This window comes from Trichosurus vulpecula, chromosome 2 (assembly GCF_011100635.1).
Source record: "Trichosurus vulpecula isolate mTriVul1 chromosome 2, mTriVul1.pri, whole genome shotgun sequence".
Taxonomy (NCBI): domain Eukaryota; kingdom Metazoa; phylum Chordata; class Mammalia; order Diprotodontia; family Phalangeridae; genus Trichosurus; species Trichosurus vulpecula.
Window position 1 is genome coordinate 420,864,300 of NC_050574.1, and position 18,096 is coordinate 420,882,395.

The 18,096-nt window shown below is 40.0% G+C and overlaps 1 protein-coding gene across 1 annotated transcript in view; it reads left to right on the plus strand.

The window, feature by feature from the left end:
• The window catches only part of BMX (BMX non-receptor tyrosine kinase), a 62,234-nt gene that overhangs the window by 22,984 nt on the left and 21,154 nt on the right, over positions 1 to 18,096 (plus strand). The window contains exons 6-10 of the mRNA XM_036745560.1: positions 3,633 to 3,754; positions 6,085 to 6,156; positions 8,097 to 8,150; positions 12,910 to 12,964; positions 16,627 to 16,706. Coding sequence (XP_036601455.1) covers positions 3,633 to 3,754; positions 6,085 to 6,156; positions 8,097 to 8,150; positions 12,910 to 12,964; positions 16,627 to 16,706 — 383 coding nt within the window. The remainder of the gene's footprint in view (positions 1 to 3,632; positions 3,755 to 6,084; positions 6,157 to 8,096; positions 8,151 to 12,909; positions 12,965 to 16,626; positions 16,707 to 18,096) is intronic.

An 18,096-nucleotide genomic window follows, 5' to 3' on the forward strand; every position in this document is an offset into this window, starting at 1 on the left:
TTCAGGGAGGCCCACATTCTTGCACAGGCTATTGCACCTGTATGACCATGGAGCATGCGTGGATCCCTGGAAGGAAAGATCTTTTGGAGGAGTCTCAGTCCTTATATTGGCAGCTAGATTGCACAAGTGATAGAGTGCCAGGCCTGGAGTTAGGGGGACTCATCTTTCTGAGTTCAAATCTAACCTCAGACACTTAATAGCTGTGTGACCTTGGCCGAGGCACTTAATTCTTGTTTGTCTCACTTTCCTCATTTGCAAAATGAGCTAGAGAAGGAAATGGCAAACCGCTCCAGTATCTTTGCCAAGAAAACCTCAAATGGGGTAATGAAGAGTCAGACAGGACTGAAACACCTGAAAAACAACAACGGCCCTTATATCTATACTCTGGGGTTCCATGGAAAATCAAAAGATCACCTCTACATCAATTCTATTACATTAACAGGTGTTTATTGATAACTACTAGACACTGAGGGAATTCCTAATATTATCATGACATGGTCCCTGCCCTCAAGTTCAAGTTTATTAGGAAGAGCCATAGCATCCCTGAGTTTGGAAGTACATAAAGCTTTTTAAAAATTTAATCAGGGAGTGGGAGACCTGAGGGAGAGAACAAGACCCAGAGATAGGAGGAGATCTGGGAGAGTGCAATGACCTAAAAACCAGACAAGCAGAAGGAAGTGGTCAGAAATGTCAAATGCTTCAGAGAGGTCTGAGAGGGTGAGGACTGAGATGAACCTGTGGATTTGGTAATTAGGAGATCACAGTGACCGTGGAGAGTGATGAGGACAGAGAGCAGATTGCAAGGCATTGAGTAATGATGAGTGGTTGGTGAGGAAGGAGAAGCAGTGAGAGTAAAATATTCTTTCAATAAATTGTCAGTAAAAAAGAGAGAAGAGCTGTAGGATGGAATAGCTGGGGGTGGTAGGATCCATAGTTGAGTATTTTGTTTAATTTTTTTAGGATGGGGGAGGCCTCAGAACATTTATTAGGCAGAGGGGAAGGAGTCAGTAAAGACAGAAAGACTGAAAATTCATAGTAGTAGATAATATGTATAAGAATGATGGCTATTATTTACATAAGGCTTTTTTTGTTGTTTAGTCTTGTCCAATTCTCTATGACCCCATTTGGGGTTTACTTGGCCCAGATACTAGATATTTCCTTCACCAGCTCATTTTATAGATGGGGAAATTGAGGTAAACAGGCTTAAGTGACTTGCCCAGGGTCACACAGCTAGTAAGTATCTGAGGCCAGATTTTAACTTAAGTGGATGAGTCATCCTGATTCCAGACCCAGCACTGTATCCACTGTACCTAGTTGTCCTAATAATGCTTTAAGATTTGTTTGAAGAGTGATTTACTAATAATGCTTTAAGATTTATTTACAAAGCAATTTACTTTCACTTTCTCATTTGATACTCACAACAGTCCTTTAAGGTAAATGCTACAGGTGAGGAAAATGTGACTTGCAAAGGTTGACTGTGCCTTCCCAGGTTTATCGGGCTAATATGTGCTAATGTGTGGGATTGGAACTCAGGTCTTCCTAACTCCAAGTCCAGCCTTCTGTGCACTCCATTGCACTCCACTGCCTCAGGATGGGAAAGTGAGAAGCATGTCAAGGAATCTCAGCTCCTGCTGTAGCGACATGGAAGTCTGACAAGTTCACTGGCAGAGTAGGATCCACTAGAAACTGAATGTTACTAAAGTTACCCTGAAACAGTAGAGAACAGAACTGAGGAAGCCTTCTGGTGTTGGCAAATGGGGATTAAGATATATGGTGTCGTAGTATCTTGATATACCTTAGGTCAATGGAAATAGTAAAAAGAATTCCTATAGTCCTTTTCATGTTTCTCACCTTCCTACCCCTAACCACATTTATGGTGGTCACTTGCCTATGACCTCTATAAAAACTACTCTGTGAACAGTGCTGGGAGGGAGATGGGATATCGGCCAAGGGAGCAAGGCCCAGGCGCTCTCATCTTCCTATCATGAACTTTGTCTTGACACCTACTCATAACACTCCACAAAATTCAAATTGGGGGGAAATTTTTTTTTTAGCTAAGTCAAATGAGATGGGGGGGGATGCCATTTATTAAGAAGCTTGCCCTTTTTGTGCATGCTCTGATAATAAAGCTTGAAAAGCCTGCTCTTTTCAAAATGCAAAAACAAAGAATATTTCACAGTGCAGAATTCTTTGTCTCCAGTTCCCTCCAAGGGATTATTTGGGGCTTGTATTGAAATTTTTCAGTCATGCAAATCAGCAGCCAGGCAATTTGAATGCTGTATGGGCCCATTTTAGATATTTACTATGTGAATGCGCCTGGGAGTTGTTTAGAAAGGAAATTTTGGAAAACATTTTCTCCCAGAGTACATTCTGAGTAGAAAGGCATTTTATTAGAGCCAGGAAATAAAAATCAGATCTCTGACCTTTTCATTTAGATTTCTCTTCTCTTCAGTGAAGTCTTTACTACCCTGTTTCTTCAGAGAAAGGGGCTTTTAATTTTGTGTGTCTGTCATGGACCCTGGTGAAGCCTATGAACTCCTTCCCAGAAGAAGTCAAGTCAGCAAGCATTTATTAAGTATCTATTATGTGCCATGCATAGAGGTGGAGCAGTGGATAGTGTGCCAGGCCTGGACTCAGGAAGACTTATCGCCCTGAGCTCAAATCTAACCTCAGACTCTTACTGGCTGGGTGACCCTAGATGAGTTACTTATCCCTGTTTGCCTCGGTTTCCTCATCTGTAAAAATGATCTAGAGAAGGAAATGGCAAACCATTCCAGTATCTTTGCCAAGAAAACCCCAAATGGGGTCACAAGAATTAGACATGACTGAAACAACTTGAACAGCACCAACAACAATATGCCATGGACTGGGCAAGCCTCTGGGAATACAAAGAAAGGCCCTCCAAAAGGTTTTATATGCATAAAAGAAATACATAGGATTACAAAAGCAATCAACTATATTGAAATACAGTTGTTGATTCATATCCTGGAGAGCTCTAACATTTGGGCTGCTAGGTGGAGCAGTAGATAGAGCTCCAGGCTTGGAGTCAGGAAGATCTTTGTTTGAGTTTAAGTCTAGTATCAGATACTTACTAGCTGTGTGACCCTGGGCAAGTCACTTAACCCTATTTGCCTCAGTTTCCTCATCTGCAAAATGAGCTGGAGAAGGAAACAGCAAACCACTCCAGTGTCTTTGCCAAGAAAACCCCGAATGGGGTCACAGTCAGACACTACCGAACAACAACTACAATTCTCTAAATAAATAAATGAATGAATAAATAAATACATATTTAAATAAGTTCAAAGACATCCCTCCCCCACCAGGTTAAGACCCCCTGCTTTGGAGAGTGTTTGTTTCCTTTGTATGTGGAGAGTAACCTTATTCCTAGCTAAATTTTTCATGACATAACATTTGCATAATATAAATTTTGCATAGCGTAAATCAAGATGCCCAAATTCTAAATTCAGCAGATCCCCAAAGGATCAAAATGATATAAAATTGAGAGGATTGAGGGGAGAGAAGGGAAAGAAAGGGAATAAACAAGTCCAGGATTGATCTGCTTTTGTCAGTGACTTGTAAGCATATGGCTCAAATATTTGCCGTAATAAGTTCATGTCTTCTGTACACCAAAGGTGAGGATCCCACGGGCCGTTGCTGTCCTTCCACTTCATGAGTCATCCCCAAAGTCCACGGAAGCAGAGTTAGATTCCGAGCTCAGGAGGAATAACATTTCTGAGACGAACGCATGTACACGGTAAGTTTCGAATGAAGTGTCTTGATTGGTGGCAAATAAGGCATTAGAATAAAAAAATAAAAAAGCCAACTCTGTACTTCCTGCAATAACAGGTAACTATGTTCACCATGCTCAAAAGGGTGTGATAGACCAATAGAAGTAATAATAATCGTGTTTATATAGTTATTTATGTACAGCATTTCTTTAAATCTTCACGACAACCCTGTGAGATAAGTACTATTACTATCTCAATTTTATAGATGTCACAGAGGGTTACTTTGAGGCATTTCCCATGGAGTTGGGACCCTTTTAGGGAGACTCATGCTTTGCCTCATTTGGCTCATTGCTTAAGCACTCGTATGACCAGAGGCCCCCAGTTGGTCCCTAGATCCTTGTGATTGGGGTCCAGAGTGGGGGAGATGATTAGCCACTGACCCAAGAAGATCGATCACACAGTAGGTTAAATAAAGGTCTAAGAAGAAAAGCTCCTCCCTTTGCCTCTTTGTTGAGCTTTATAAATCAGAGATCTCTGTAAAAAGAGGAGTTTGGCCTAATGGCCAAACCATTTAGGCCACTCCTCGCTGTGGATCTTTCAGTCAGAATCAACTAATGAGGAGGTTTTGATCTGAACTGCTTGACAACCCCCTGCTTTTAATAATAATAGAAATACCAATAACTAACACTGACATACCACTTAAAGATTTGCAAAATGATTTACATTTATGTTTCATTGGATCCTCAAAATAACCCCTTGACATAGGTAATATAGAGATGCAGCAATTGAGGCCCGGAGTGGTTTAGTGACTTGCCCATGGTCACAAAGCTAAGGAGTGTTATAGACAGAACTTCAACGCATGCCATCCTGGCTCCAGGTCCAGTTTTTATGGCCACCGTATTCTATTGCCTTTGACCTGCCCCTTTTGAAGTCTTAGTAAATCAGTCCTTCATTTCAATATTTATGTTAATAATAATAAAAGCAATTAAATAGAGTTTTAAGGTTTGCAAAGAATTTTATATATGTTATCTCAATCAATCCTCACAACAACCGTGTGAGGTAGGTGTTATAACTATCTCCATTTTACAGATGAGGACAACAGGCTGAGAGAGGTTACTCAGAGTCACACAGCTACTAAATGTCTATGGCAGGATACTCAGGTCCGTCCCAACTCTGTCCATCACTTTATCCCCTGTTCCACCTGCTGCCCCACTTATTGAGGTGGGTAGCAGTGAATTTGTTAGTGGATTATGGTGTGGAAAAGTCTGGTGCCTTCTAGAAGTTTTAGAATGAAAGCCATGATTTTTCGGCTTACTTTCAGGTTGGAAAGTAATCTTGCCTCTGACAGGCCCCAGAGGCATAACTGTTCCAGACTCCTGACTCTAAGGACATTCTTTATCCTTAGGCGTTCTTAGAGAACAGGGAGGGGTACAACACCCACTCTGTAAAAACAGACCTTTCAGAAAAGTTGGTTAATATGGTAATGTATCTAACCAAATTGGCACAGGTACTGAGGGGAAAGGAGGCCAAAGCCCTGGGCCTTCTTGATGCAATCTTTGAAAAGAAGTTAGGTAAACTTTATTTTTCATTTCAAAGAATACTGCATCAAAAAAATGGAAAAAGGGTGCTTGTTCTGAAGGGCAAAGGGAATTTGGCCCCATGTGCCAGGTAAAATTGCCTTTGTGTTAAGCTGCTCCTGAATGATTTGCTTAACAGAGAAAATTAGAGAAGCAGATCTGATTATAGGGAAATACAGAAAATCCTGTTGGTCACATAGCCATGCAAACTTAAAATGAGTATTTTAAAAGCATGGTCTGTAATTGCAAGAATGTATGTCACAATAAAATTTCTAATGCACCATTTGAACAGCAGGAGAATATTAAAAATCTACTTGAAAGCATTAAAATGATGGAAAAGAATATCTAAATATCCATAGGGAAATTAGGGGATAGTGGGTTGGCAGTTAAGATGTTATATTAATCCAGGTCTCACATTAAAAAAGAGCAGATGAAACAGAAATAAAAACACAAACAGAAACAGGTGCTGAGATGGAATCTGGGGAATTGGATTTTGAAAATTTAACAGGAAATGAGTCACTCGTTCAATATAATGAAGGTTTAATTTTGTTTAGAAAATGTTCTGGTAGAACACAATTGCTATTTGTCAGAATCTGTAAAAAAAATTGAGAAGTAAGAATGACTCATTAGATTCATTGTCCAAACGGAGTGAAATACATGGGTCAAAGTATTATGTAATATTAAAGATAGGAGAAAATTCAGATTTTTTAATCTTCTCACAAGGCAAGTGAGAATTACATAGAAAATATATTTCTAGAACATGTCAATTTCATTTGCAGAGGTGACAATGCTGTCTCTGGGATCCAACTGAAAAGGCATGTAAAAACTCAGGGTACTCCAATGATTTCTTGGTAAGTCAGATATGGCATTTACTTCCATTTTTCACGAGAAACTGATAGAATCTTAAGCAGACTTGAGAGGCACCTGCAGCAAATAATAAAGCCTATCCCAACAGAAGTACCAGATAGAGAGCTGGACTTGGAGTCATGAAAACCTGAGTTCAAATCCAGTCTTAGACATTTAGTAGCTGTATGCCCCTGGGTCAGTCACTTAACTTATGTCTGCCTTAGTTTCCTCACCTGTAAGGAATGGGGAAAATACTAGCTCTTATCTGACAGTTGTAGTGAGGACCAAATAGATTATATTTGTAAAATCCTCTGCAAACCTTAAAGTGTTATATAAATTTGATTCGTCTTAAAGGTCAGAAGACTTATCAATTAGTCACCAAGTGTTTATTAAGTTTATTAAGTGTTTATTAAGTTTATTAAGTTATTAAGTTTATTAATACATGCCATGCCCTGGGGATACAAAGACAAAATTGTAACAGTCTCTGCCTTCAAAGAACATATAGTCTATGGGGGGAAAACATGTACACATAAATAACAAAAAATACACAAGATAAAATTTTTGTTTTCAGTTGTTTCAGTCATGTCTTGATGTTTTGTGGCTCTAGGGTTTTCTTAGGAGAGATATTGGAATGCTTTGCCATTTCCTTCTCCAGCTCATTTTACAGATGAAGAAACTGAGGCAAACAGGGTTAAGTGACTTACCCAGGGTCACGCAGCTAGTAAGTGTCTGAGGCCACGTTTGAACTCACAGATGAGTCGTCCTGACTCTAGGCTTGGCTCTCTATCCACTCCACCACCTAGCTGCAGAAAAGACACTGGTTTTTATTAAGCAGGGGAATGACGTGGTCATATTTTCACTTTAAGAGAATCCCTTTGGCCACTGTGTTGGAGGATGGATTTGAGAGGGAGAAACTCAGAACAGGAAGGCTATTAAGAAACTATTAAAGGGCAGCTAGGTGTTGCAGTGAATAGAGCACAGGCCCTGGAGTCAGGAGGACCTGAGTTCAAATTCAGCCTCAGACACTTGACACTTACTATCTGTGTGACCTTGGGCAAGTCACTTAACCCCAATTGCCTTCCCTTCCCCCCTCAAAAAAGAGACTATTGCAATAATCTTGGTGAAAGGTGTTGACTGTGTGTGGAGAGGAGACCCATTAAGAGAAGCTGTGGAGGTAGAACTGATAAGATTTGGCAACTGATCGGACATAGGGTGAGGGCTGAGAGAATGAGGAGTCAGAGATGGTTCTGAGATTGAGAACCTGAGTGATTAGAAGGTGAAGACTTTCCATTTGAAAATTTCTTCATATTAAAGACAATGAACAATTCCTATGAACCTACCCACAGGAACACCACAATAAGCATACATAGAATATTAGACTTGAAGTCAGAAAAATCTGAGATCAGATCCTTCCCCATAAACTTACTCTATGGCTGTGTGATCCTGGGCAAGTGACTTAACCATTCTGGGTCCCACTTTCTTCATCTGTGAAATGAAGGGATTGGAGTCTGTGGCCTAAAAGGGCCCTTCCAGTACTAATGACAAATATTGACATTCTTTCCAGATAATCTATAGCATGAGAAAAAATGTCCCAAAATTGATTAAAATATGATCTGCAAGAGTAGCTCTTCACATAGCCAGAGGTTTTGCTCAAAATTCCCAAGTGCCTCTGCATGTGCTTCCTTTGCTTTTTGGAGGAAGCCCAAGAAAACTGGATTGCAGCCAAGTCCTAGCTATGTCACTGGTCATTCACTCAAATGGATCTCATCACAAAGAGAGAACCCCCAGCTTATTCCTTCCATTGTTTATGACTTCCTCAGGATGAAAAGGGAAAATAGACTCATGGATGGGTGAATAAAGTGGGGAATCAAGCTAATGGGCATTTGAATTGCTTCTTTTTGACTTTTTTTTTAAATTTCTGCATGGTATCTCACCTCTTCCACAGGGGGGACCCAGGATCAAGTTCATCTGAAGAAGAGGAAAGCCTGAACAGCTACGAGTAAGTGGGTGGACTTTTTATTTTCTTGGTAGTGGGGCCTGAGTTTATTTGTTCCTCCTTATATACAATTAGAATGGTGGTGGGGAAGCGGGTGGCCAATGAGGTCCCAGCCCTGGGAACATGCCAGGGATGTTATATGAACTTACTTCTGGAAGTCAGTCAGTCAGTTAGCTAGTATTTATTAAACATCTACTATGTGCCAAGCACTGTGCTACACCCTGGCAGTGTGAATGATAAAGTGAAATGAAAGGGTCCAACAACTGGTTCTCCTCCTATCTGTTTCACAGCTCCTCAGTTTACATTCTTGGCTCCTCATCCTATTTCACACTCTCTAACTGTGGGCTATAGCCCAAGGGTCAACCCTGGGTTTTGCCTTCACTCTGTAGATTCTCTGGGTGGTGACTTCATCAACCCTAATGAATTTAATTATCATCACTGTCATGACTCCAATCTACATATCCATTTTCTTTCTAATTTCTTTTTATGAGTCGTGGCTCACCAATCTATGTATCCACTTTCTTCCTAATTTCATTTCTCTAATTTCTTTCTAGAATTCCAGTCCCACACAAAAACTGCTTGGCCCATAGTCAGTGTTATCCAGATGTTTATTCTTGTCCCCATTAGACAGTTTGATTTGAATGTCTTGTAATCCTCTCAAAATCATCATGTCCAAAACTGAATTTATAACCTCTCTCCAATGTCTCTTCTCTTCCAAATGTGACCGTTACTTTTGAGGATATCACCAGTCTTACAGTTATTCAAGTTCTCAACCTTGGCATTATCAGGGACTCCTCATTTTCCCTCACCAAACATAGTCTTCCTGCCTCAGGTCTCTCTCTTGTCCTCTTTTACATCATTGCCAAAGTGATTTTTCTAAAGTGCAGGTCTCACTTCCCTAGTCAGTAATCTCCAGTGGCTTCTCTGTTGATCCTTCCTAACATTAAATTCATCTCATCCTTTTATACTTTCTATTTTTGCCTATATAATCATTAGTTTGGTATATACACATATTGGGTGTATGTGTGCAAAATTTTTTTTCCATTGTGGGGCATGATCAAGAAAGTCTGGTCACTGCTAATTTGGATTACTGATTTAGACGTTCTATCTCCAGACTTGATGTTTTTGGGCTGGTTGTCTTCTATGCCTGGAATCTTTTCTCTTCCCACCTCTACCTCGAGGCTTCACTGGTCCTGAAGATTTAGATCAAACTCATAGCTAGACCCACAGCTGTAGAAAGAGTTCAGAAAGAAAATCTCTTCTTTTCCCCACCCCTCAGTGCCTTACTTCTAAGATATTCTTCCAAATCTATATATATCCACACCTTGTATGTACATAGCTATTTATGTTGTCTAGCCCATTAGAACATTAACTCCTTGAGTGGAGGGACGCACTGCCTCCAATTTTTGCCATTCTTTATATCCCTAGTGCTTAGCGCCGTGCCTGGCACAGATTAAGGGTTTAATCAATGCTTATTGACTGGCTTAACTACATCCAGAGCACCACAGAACTTTGGTGAGATATATCTTACAGTCTTTTAAGGAAGAAATGCCTTAAAGTCTTCTTAAAAGATATATAGTCAGGCTTAGTCATGATTATCCAGACAGGCTTGCATTCTCTCTTTCTCTCTCTGTGTCTCTGTCTCTCTCTCTGTCTCTGTCTCTCTGTCTCTGTCTGTCTCTGTCTCTCTCTGTCTTTATCTCTCTGTTTTTCTGTCTCTGTCTGTCTATCTATCTGTCTCTGTCTCTCTCTGTCTCTCTGTCTCTCTCTGTGTCTCTCTGTCTCTCTGTCTCTCTCTCTCTCTCTCTCTCTCTCTCTCTCTCTGTCTCTCTCTCTGTCCTCTTGTGGCAAATACAGGGTCTATACAATAAAGAGATAACCTAAGTTTGGTCAGGGTGACACTGAGGTATATCCTAGATATTTTGCACCTAGAATTACATGGTAAATAGTGTCCCTCTGATCTAGGTGTTACATAGCTCTTAACAGAAGACACCATAGAATCCCACAGAAAAAAGAAAAACAATTACATAAAAGGTAATTTCTGTATTGGGTTGAGAGTTGGATTTGAAGACCTCTAAAGTGATCTTAAACAAGTCACTTGACTTCCCTAGGACTCAGTTTCCTCATTCGTAAAATGAGAATTTTGGACCTGATAGCTGCTAAGTAAGGTCCCTCTCAGCTCTAAATCTATGATCTTATGAAGAGATGATCTTGAGAGTCTCTTCTAGTTCTAGATTGATGACTTTATGAAGTTAGGACTAGATGTCCTCTGCAATACCTTCCAATGCTGTCTATTGTCTCCTAGTCCCGAGGTGGGGAACCTACAACCTCGAGGCCACATGCCCTTTAGGTCCTCAAGTGCGGCCCTTTGACTAAATCCAAACTTCACAGAACAAATCCTCTTAATAAAAGGATTTTTAAATAAAAGGACTAGGGCCTAGTCCTAAACAATAGCTAGCATTTATGCCTATTATTTTTAAGGCCTTGTGAAACACTTTCCATATATGCCATTTCATTTGAGCCCCACAACAACCTTTTGAGGTGGGTACTATAATTATCTCCATTTTATGATTGAGAAAAATGAAAGCTCAGAGAGGTTGTGGTTTAGTCAGGGTCACATAGCTAGTGAGTATCTTGAGACAGAATGTGAATTCAGGGCTTTCCGACTTTAAGTCCAATGGTCTACCACCTTTAACAAGACACTTAGCTAAGTCCTTTTTAACGGTACAATAAGCTTCTGTGATTAACTTAATAAAATCTAGTATGTCGGCCTAATTTCACATGTTATAGAGAAGCCACATTCTATCTATCCATGGAGGCACAAAGACACAACTTATTCACCCCCAGGAATCACCAAAGCAACAGAACTCTGATTTTTTTAAAAAAAGGCTTTTTGACCCAAGGAAAAAATGTTTTTCAGCTTGGCTTCTTTGTATATTTTTGCACAAATTTTGCATGTGTTTCCAGCCTTTCTCTTAAGTCTCTTGTCAAGGATAGCTCTATGCAAAATTGGAAAACAGACCACTTGCCTCTGACCACCTCCTTCATGGATTCCTTCTTTCTGAACCCTTTCTACAGCTTTGGGTCTAGCATCTGCCCCGTATAGAACAAAGAAAAACAAAGAAAAATCACCCTGCTCTGAGGAAAAGATCCGTTTTTCTTACTAAGGTATAAATAATTGAAGAGGCTCAGTATGAGATGGAAAATTACATTAAAGAACAAGGCAAAGACTTTAACCAAAGGAATAATTCTTCGTAGATTTTTCAGATATCAGTCACCAAAGTGAGAAAGTAATTTCATTTACAAGGGACCTTTCCAAGAGCCTCTAAAAAGAGAGGTCAGTCCATCTTTTGTTGCTCTTGGAATGGCTCAGTGAATCTGGGCCTGATCACTTATCCACAGTATTACATCCTTGTCATTTACAGATTAAGCTGGTGGGTAAGAGAGGAAGGTGGACTGGAGGAGGCAAGGCCCATTCTCTATAGGAATTTAATGTGATTTCCACAGCAGGTGGAAAATTAGAGATGTTCAGAGAACAGCTGTGGGAGGCTATTTGATCTCACATTTGTGGCTCCTCATGACATGATTTTACCAACAATATGAGGGACATTTTTATTGGAGCTGACATTTTGCTGGTGTGGCTCCATTAGGAACTCTGATCCCACTCAAATGGAGACTCATGTGATGAAAGAGAGAAAGAAAGAAAGACAGAAAGGAAGGAAGAAAGGAAGAAGGAAGAAAGAAAGAAAGAAAGAAAGAAAGAAAGAAAGAAAGGAAGGAAGAAGGAAAGAAACAAAGAGAAAGGAAGAAAGAAAGAAAGAAAGAAAGAAAGAAAGAAAGAAAGAAAGAAAGAAAGAAAGAAAGAAAGAAAAAGAAAGAAAAGAAGGAAGGAAGGAAGGAAGGAAGGAAGAAAGAAAGAAAGAAAGAAAGAAAGAAAGAAAGAAAGAGAGAAAGAAAGAAAGAAAGAAAGGAAGGAGGAAAGGAAGGAAGGAAGGAAGGAAGGAAGGAAGGAAGGAAGGAAGGAAGGAAGGAAGGAAGGAAGGAAGGAAGGAAGAAAGATCTGTCCCATTTCCCTGCTTCCCCTGGACATCAACCTAAGTTAAGGTCTTTATTTCTTTGAGAGTAGACTCCTGAAAGGATATCAAAAATGGTAAAGGTTGGGTCTCTAAAAAGTTATGAAGTGTCCTTTCACATACAACTCCCTGTCACTCCCACCCCACCAGGACCCCTGTCTACCAGGGCTTTCCCTTTTATGCTGTCTCAGAAAGGTTCCTATCTGATGCCTTGTTATCAGGAAGACCTTAGGGTCATAGATTTAGCTCGGGGGCAGACCTCAGGCGTCCTCAAATCTGATTCCTTCATTTTACCAATGAAGAAACTGAGATTCATATATTATCCACCCCTACCCCACCGACATCTAACCTGCTTTAGAAGTTGTGTCCAGTTGTTGAGGGAAAAAGCATTTTCAATGGATACACTGCAAAATGTATCTCCCTCAGGTTTGGTTTGATTTTGTTTTTGAGGAAAATTAGAGCCACGAATAAAGTGATTTGGGATCCCACTTTTCTGGTTACAGGGACATCTTAATGTATATAGCCTCCTCGTTAGCATCATAGAATCACAGAATTATACAACTTTAGAGATGGGAGAACTTTAGGAAAATTATCTCCCCCCACCAAGTTTTACATAAAAGGAAACTGAGGAACATATACATCAAGATAAAATAATCTGTAATATCAACGCATAATCTTTTCTGCTGCAGCTGGTTCGCAGGTGATATCTCAAGAGCCCAGTCTGAACAGTTACTGAGACAAAAGGTACTGTGAAACAGCCTTACTCTCTTTTCAAGTAGTCATATGATCTTTTTTTTTTCCTGAGGACTACACAATATTTGTTAATTATATTGGTAAGATAATTGAGGAATTGATTGACTGTAGTCAATTCATGGTTGTCAAGGGAAGCCAATTCAATTAAATATACATGTTCAGAGTACCTATTATATGTAAATCAATGTGTTGGGCTTAGGGAAAATGGAGTACAAAGAAAAATATGACATCCCTGCCCTGAAGAGGATTAGTCTCTAATTTCAACAAGTGGAGACTGCAGAAATGCACTTTTCGGGTTGAAGTAACACAATGAGCCAAGACACAGAAGTGGTGAGATAAAGCATTAAGGAACGAACATCCATGGAACAAATAAAGTCTTGTTTGACTAGATATCAGGTTTATGAGGGTGGATGATGAATAATGCTGGCTGTAAATCACTGAGGGCCTTGAGTCTCTGAAAAAAGAGGCTAGATCCTAGCTTATGGAAAAAAGGAAATCACCAAAGATGTCTGAGCTGGGGAATGACATGATCAGAGTTGCATGTTAGGATGGTTATCTTACCAGCAATGTATAGGATGAATTGGAGTAGGGAGAAATTAGAGGTTGGGAAAATGAGTTAGTTATAAGAGGACTGACTAAAATAAGGTGGCAGTAGTGGGAAAAGAAAGACTGGACTTGAGAGATTGTGTGAATCATTAAATGTGTAGGTCATGAGACATGTCAGAGGTGATTGGGGAGAATTGAAGCCCAGTTAGGGCCATGTAGGATCACATAGCTAACATAGACCATAAGGAGGACCAGCACACAGGTCTGTCAACCTTATCATGCTACCCTTTATGCCTGTTATACAAACTAATCTTTTAGAAATAAAATAAACATATCACGTCTTTAGGAGACAAAAATAAACCTAAATAGCTGGGTAGGTTGGGTTTTGTTTTGTTTTTTCTGTTTTTCATTTTCCTTGAGGTCAAAGAAGCACCATGGAGTAACGGATAATGCGCTGGGCTTTGAATCGGGACAACCCGACTAGGTGGCTACTTGTCCTGTTGGAGTCCAGGAGTAGCTAGAGGGCTTGGGGATTGTTTTTCCAAGGCTATAGCTCATAAGCCCCGACTAGTCTGTTTTCCTATAATTATTACTTGAAATCAATTATTCAAACCCTATAATTGACATTTATTAGCCTGTGCATCCATGGAAAAATTATTTTACTCCTTTGAATCTTAATTTTCTCATCTATAAAAGGGGCACAAAAAAACCTGAAGTACTTACTTCACAGGGTTGTGGGAAAATAGCAAGTGAAGTGATATTCCTAAAGGGTAGGTTTGACTATGCTACTCCTCTGCACAAGAAGTCCCAGTGGCTCTCTCTTTTGCTTCTAAAATGTAACACAAACTCATCTACTGGGCATTTAAAACCCTGCACAATTTGGCTTCAGGATGCTTTCCTAGGCTTATTATATAGTACACTGTTTTATACATTCTATGGTCTGGCCAAACTAGCCCAATTGCTGTCCTTCATACAACATCCTACCTCCAGTACTCATGACTTGGCACAAGTTGGAATACTACTCCCCCCACCCCCATCTCCCACCTCCCCTCCATCTCTTAGAATCTCTAGCTTCCTTCAGAGCTCCACTCCAGATTTACCTCAGGTTTCTCCTGATCTCCTAGCTGTTAATATCACCCTTCTCCCCCAAATTACCTTGTCATGCCCTTTGTGTTACACAGGCTCTGGGGCTCATTCTCCTATCATCACACATATTGTCAGGATGGATCCTCAGAGTTAGATGACTACTTGTCCCCTCAGAGTCTAGGGGTAGCTCTGAGGGTTTAGAGATTGTTTTTCTAAGGCTACAGGTCATAAGCCCCCACTGGTGTGTTTCCCTATAGCTATCAATTAGGCCAGCCAGATTTAATCAGGTTTTAGATAAGGACAAGTGGTATAGAATGAACAGTTGGTCCAAAACATTCCCCACCCCCAATTCTGTGTACGTACAGAGTCTAGTGAAACATGGGTTCAAACTCAGAGCATACGTGGCAAAGGGAATATCACAGATCTTGCAAGTTTTTTTTTGTTAGTGTAGATTTTCTGCTAGGCTCCTTGTAGAGCACTGGAGATGTCTTTCATTCTTGTGTCCAGTATGTCCTCAGTTCCCCTGTGGTCACTTCCATCAGTTGTTCTATAGATGTTGCTAGGACATTAATGGGGAGTTTGAAGTTCTCTGAACTCTTCAAAACTCACCAGGTCCTCCTCTGGACAAGACAGCTGAGAGAAGGAGATCAACACCAAGGCTGAGGCTGGGGATGGGGCTAGGCACAGGATCCCTCCCCCCACCCCCCACCAGTAATTCTTCTTAGGAGCTTGGATAGAAAATTCCTACTACCAAGCTGCCAGATGTTCAAATGCTTGGATTCCAAATTGCCTTGGTGCTTTATATGGAATCTACCAAGTGATCTCAATCCAAAAACAGTTCCTGTGTGGCATTTCTCCATTTTATCCAATGGTTTTCAAAGACTTCTAAATTGGTCAAACATTTTCTATATGCGAGTTGATAAAAATCCAAAACCTTTGATTGTTTGATCCATGTAATGGATATGGATAGATCTTGTTCAATCTTGTTCACACTTTCGATCGACCGATTCAATTGATGCTAAAGATAGCAGGGCCAGAGTATTGCATTAACTGCTTTAAGTGGGACAGGGGGATTTGGTTGGTTGCTTCAATCAACTTTCATTTGGGTCTCCACTGAAATAAGACAAACATATTATACCTTTAGGAGGTTTTACAAAACTAGCAGACCAAAAAAAAAGCTAAATACCTGGTATTCATTGACAGAAAATTGATTTCTTGAGGGCAGGGATTGTTTTTTTCTTTATATGCCCAGTGCCTAGGATAATGCCTGGCCCATCCTGGGTATGTTCTGATTTGTCTGGATTTAACATTACAGTTATCCCTTCCACATCAAGGGGGTTAGGGTCAGGGTAGCCCTGTGAACTGGAAAATCCGCATAAAATTTTTTAGTCCTCCCTTTCATATCAGAGAAAAAGTCTGAGTTTTTTCTTTTTCTTTTATGGGGTGTTTTTTGTAAAAATTGCAGTATATTTATGGTATTAAAATATAAATAAAAACCAATATGGTGATATTATACAATACTATACATATATCTTATGCATTTCTGAGTTTCTAAACTTTTTCTGGGTCATCTGGTGTCTTTCCCATGTTGGCAGCGGCTTGCACAAAACTCCCCCATATTCCCATTTAATGCTTACTGATTAATTCATTAGCTGATTGACTGACCCATACTAATTGTGGGACCTGCTATCTCTCAGTGATCCAAGCAAGACAATAAATAAGAGATGAGTTGCAGATCTACATATTTCCCCACACTGATGAAAAAAGTGCAAGGCACAAAAAAACAGCTGAGTGGACTAGAAAACCCAGAGCACACCCTATAGGTATGTAGGACAGCAGGAACTTTGGAAGGCCTTCTGTACAAAATGTTCTACATGTAGCTCTTTAGGGAAGCCAAACAGGAACATTTTAGTCAATCCCATTTCATATCTTCTGAACAATAGCTGAAAAGTAGTTTTCGAAAGAGATAATTTCCCCTAGATTTATCTCTATTATCCTCAAGTGTTTTCCTTCCTTTTTAGGGAAAAGAAGGAGCATTTATGGTCCGGAATTCAAGCCAAGCAGGGCGGTACACAGTGTCCTTGTTTAGTATGGCCCTAACGTAAGTATGAGAAAGATCATCTATTTCTGTACCTGTGTTCTTTACCTACATAGCTTCTTCATAATGTTCTCTTATTAATCACCTTCAGTGGAGTGAGGTTTTTTTTCCTGTTGCAACAGATTAATGACATTTCACAAATTATTTGGGACTTGGGTCAGGGATTATTTCCTTTCACATGCAAGGCTTTTGGTTCTGTGCTCCCTTGGGTGTGGAAGGAAGACAAGTTGCCATGCCCTGGGCCTCTTACCCTCTCCCAGGAATGTTTTCTTCTGTATTCAATACTAAGCCTGGACAGAGGTCAGTCTCTGGGGCCTATACTTTCATAACACAGGCCCCACTGCTACAGAAAGTGTACAATTACTTTGAATAATAGTAATAATAATAATAATAAAACACCAATAATATTTACATATGCTATTTAAGGTTTGGGCAGCTAGTTGGCACAGTGCTGAGCCTGGAGTCTGGAAGACTCATCTTCCTGAGTTCAAATCTGGTCCCGGACACTTTCTAGCTGTGTGACCCTAGGCGTGTAACTTAACCAACACTGTTTACCTCAATTTCCTCACCTGTAAAATGAGCTGGAGAAGGAAATGGCAAACCACTACAGTATCTTTACCAAGAAAACCCCAAATGGGGTCACGAAGAGTCTGACAAAATTGACTTGTCAACAACAGCAACAATATTGGCTCACTAGAGCATCAGGATGAGAGTTTGGCCAAACAATAATTAAGACTAATTAAGAAATTGATGTCCAGCTTAGACTATTGGTTTTCAGCCATTTTAGAATTATGAAGCTCTATCTTTTTTTTCCTCAATTCTCCCCCCACTTCATTCCTCACTCCCAACTCCAATGGGTTGTGTGGCATACACTTATCTTTAGAACTGAAGTTAATTCAAATTAATTGTGCTCTGATAATTTTTGAGAACATGAAAAGTCCTCCTTAAGATAACTACAGATGCCACAAATCCAGAGTTGGAAATTACAACTCTAGACCTCCCCTCAAATGCCAGGTAGAAATTGAGTCCCTTAGTCTATCAATTTTTATATTGTGGTATCTGACTGTTTAACAATTTACACTCAGCATGAAAAGAAAGGAAGATTTTTTTAAGTTAAAAATCAAAAGCTATTTGCCCACTTGCAGTTTCTCCATCGCTTAGGAGATAGTGTGGTGTGGTCAAAAGAACACTGAACTGGCTGGCAATTATAGGACCTGAGTTCTAATTCTTATTCTGCTGTTGTATGACCTAGATTCTGTGGGCCTCAGTTTCCTCATCTGTAAAGTGTGTATGTGTGTATGTAGGTAGGGTTCTGTGGTTGGGCTAGATGACCTCTAATGTCTCTCTCAGCTCTGGCTCTATGATCCCCTAATACCAGTAAGTTCTGAAAGAC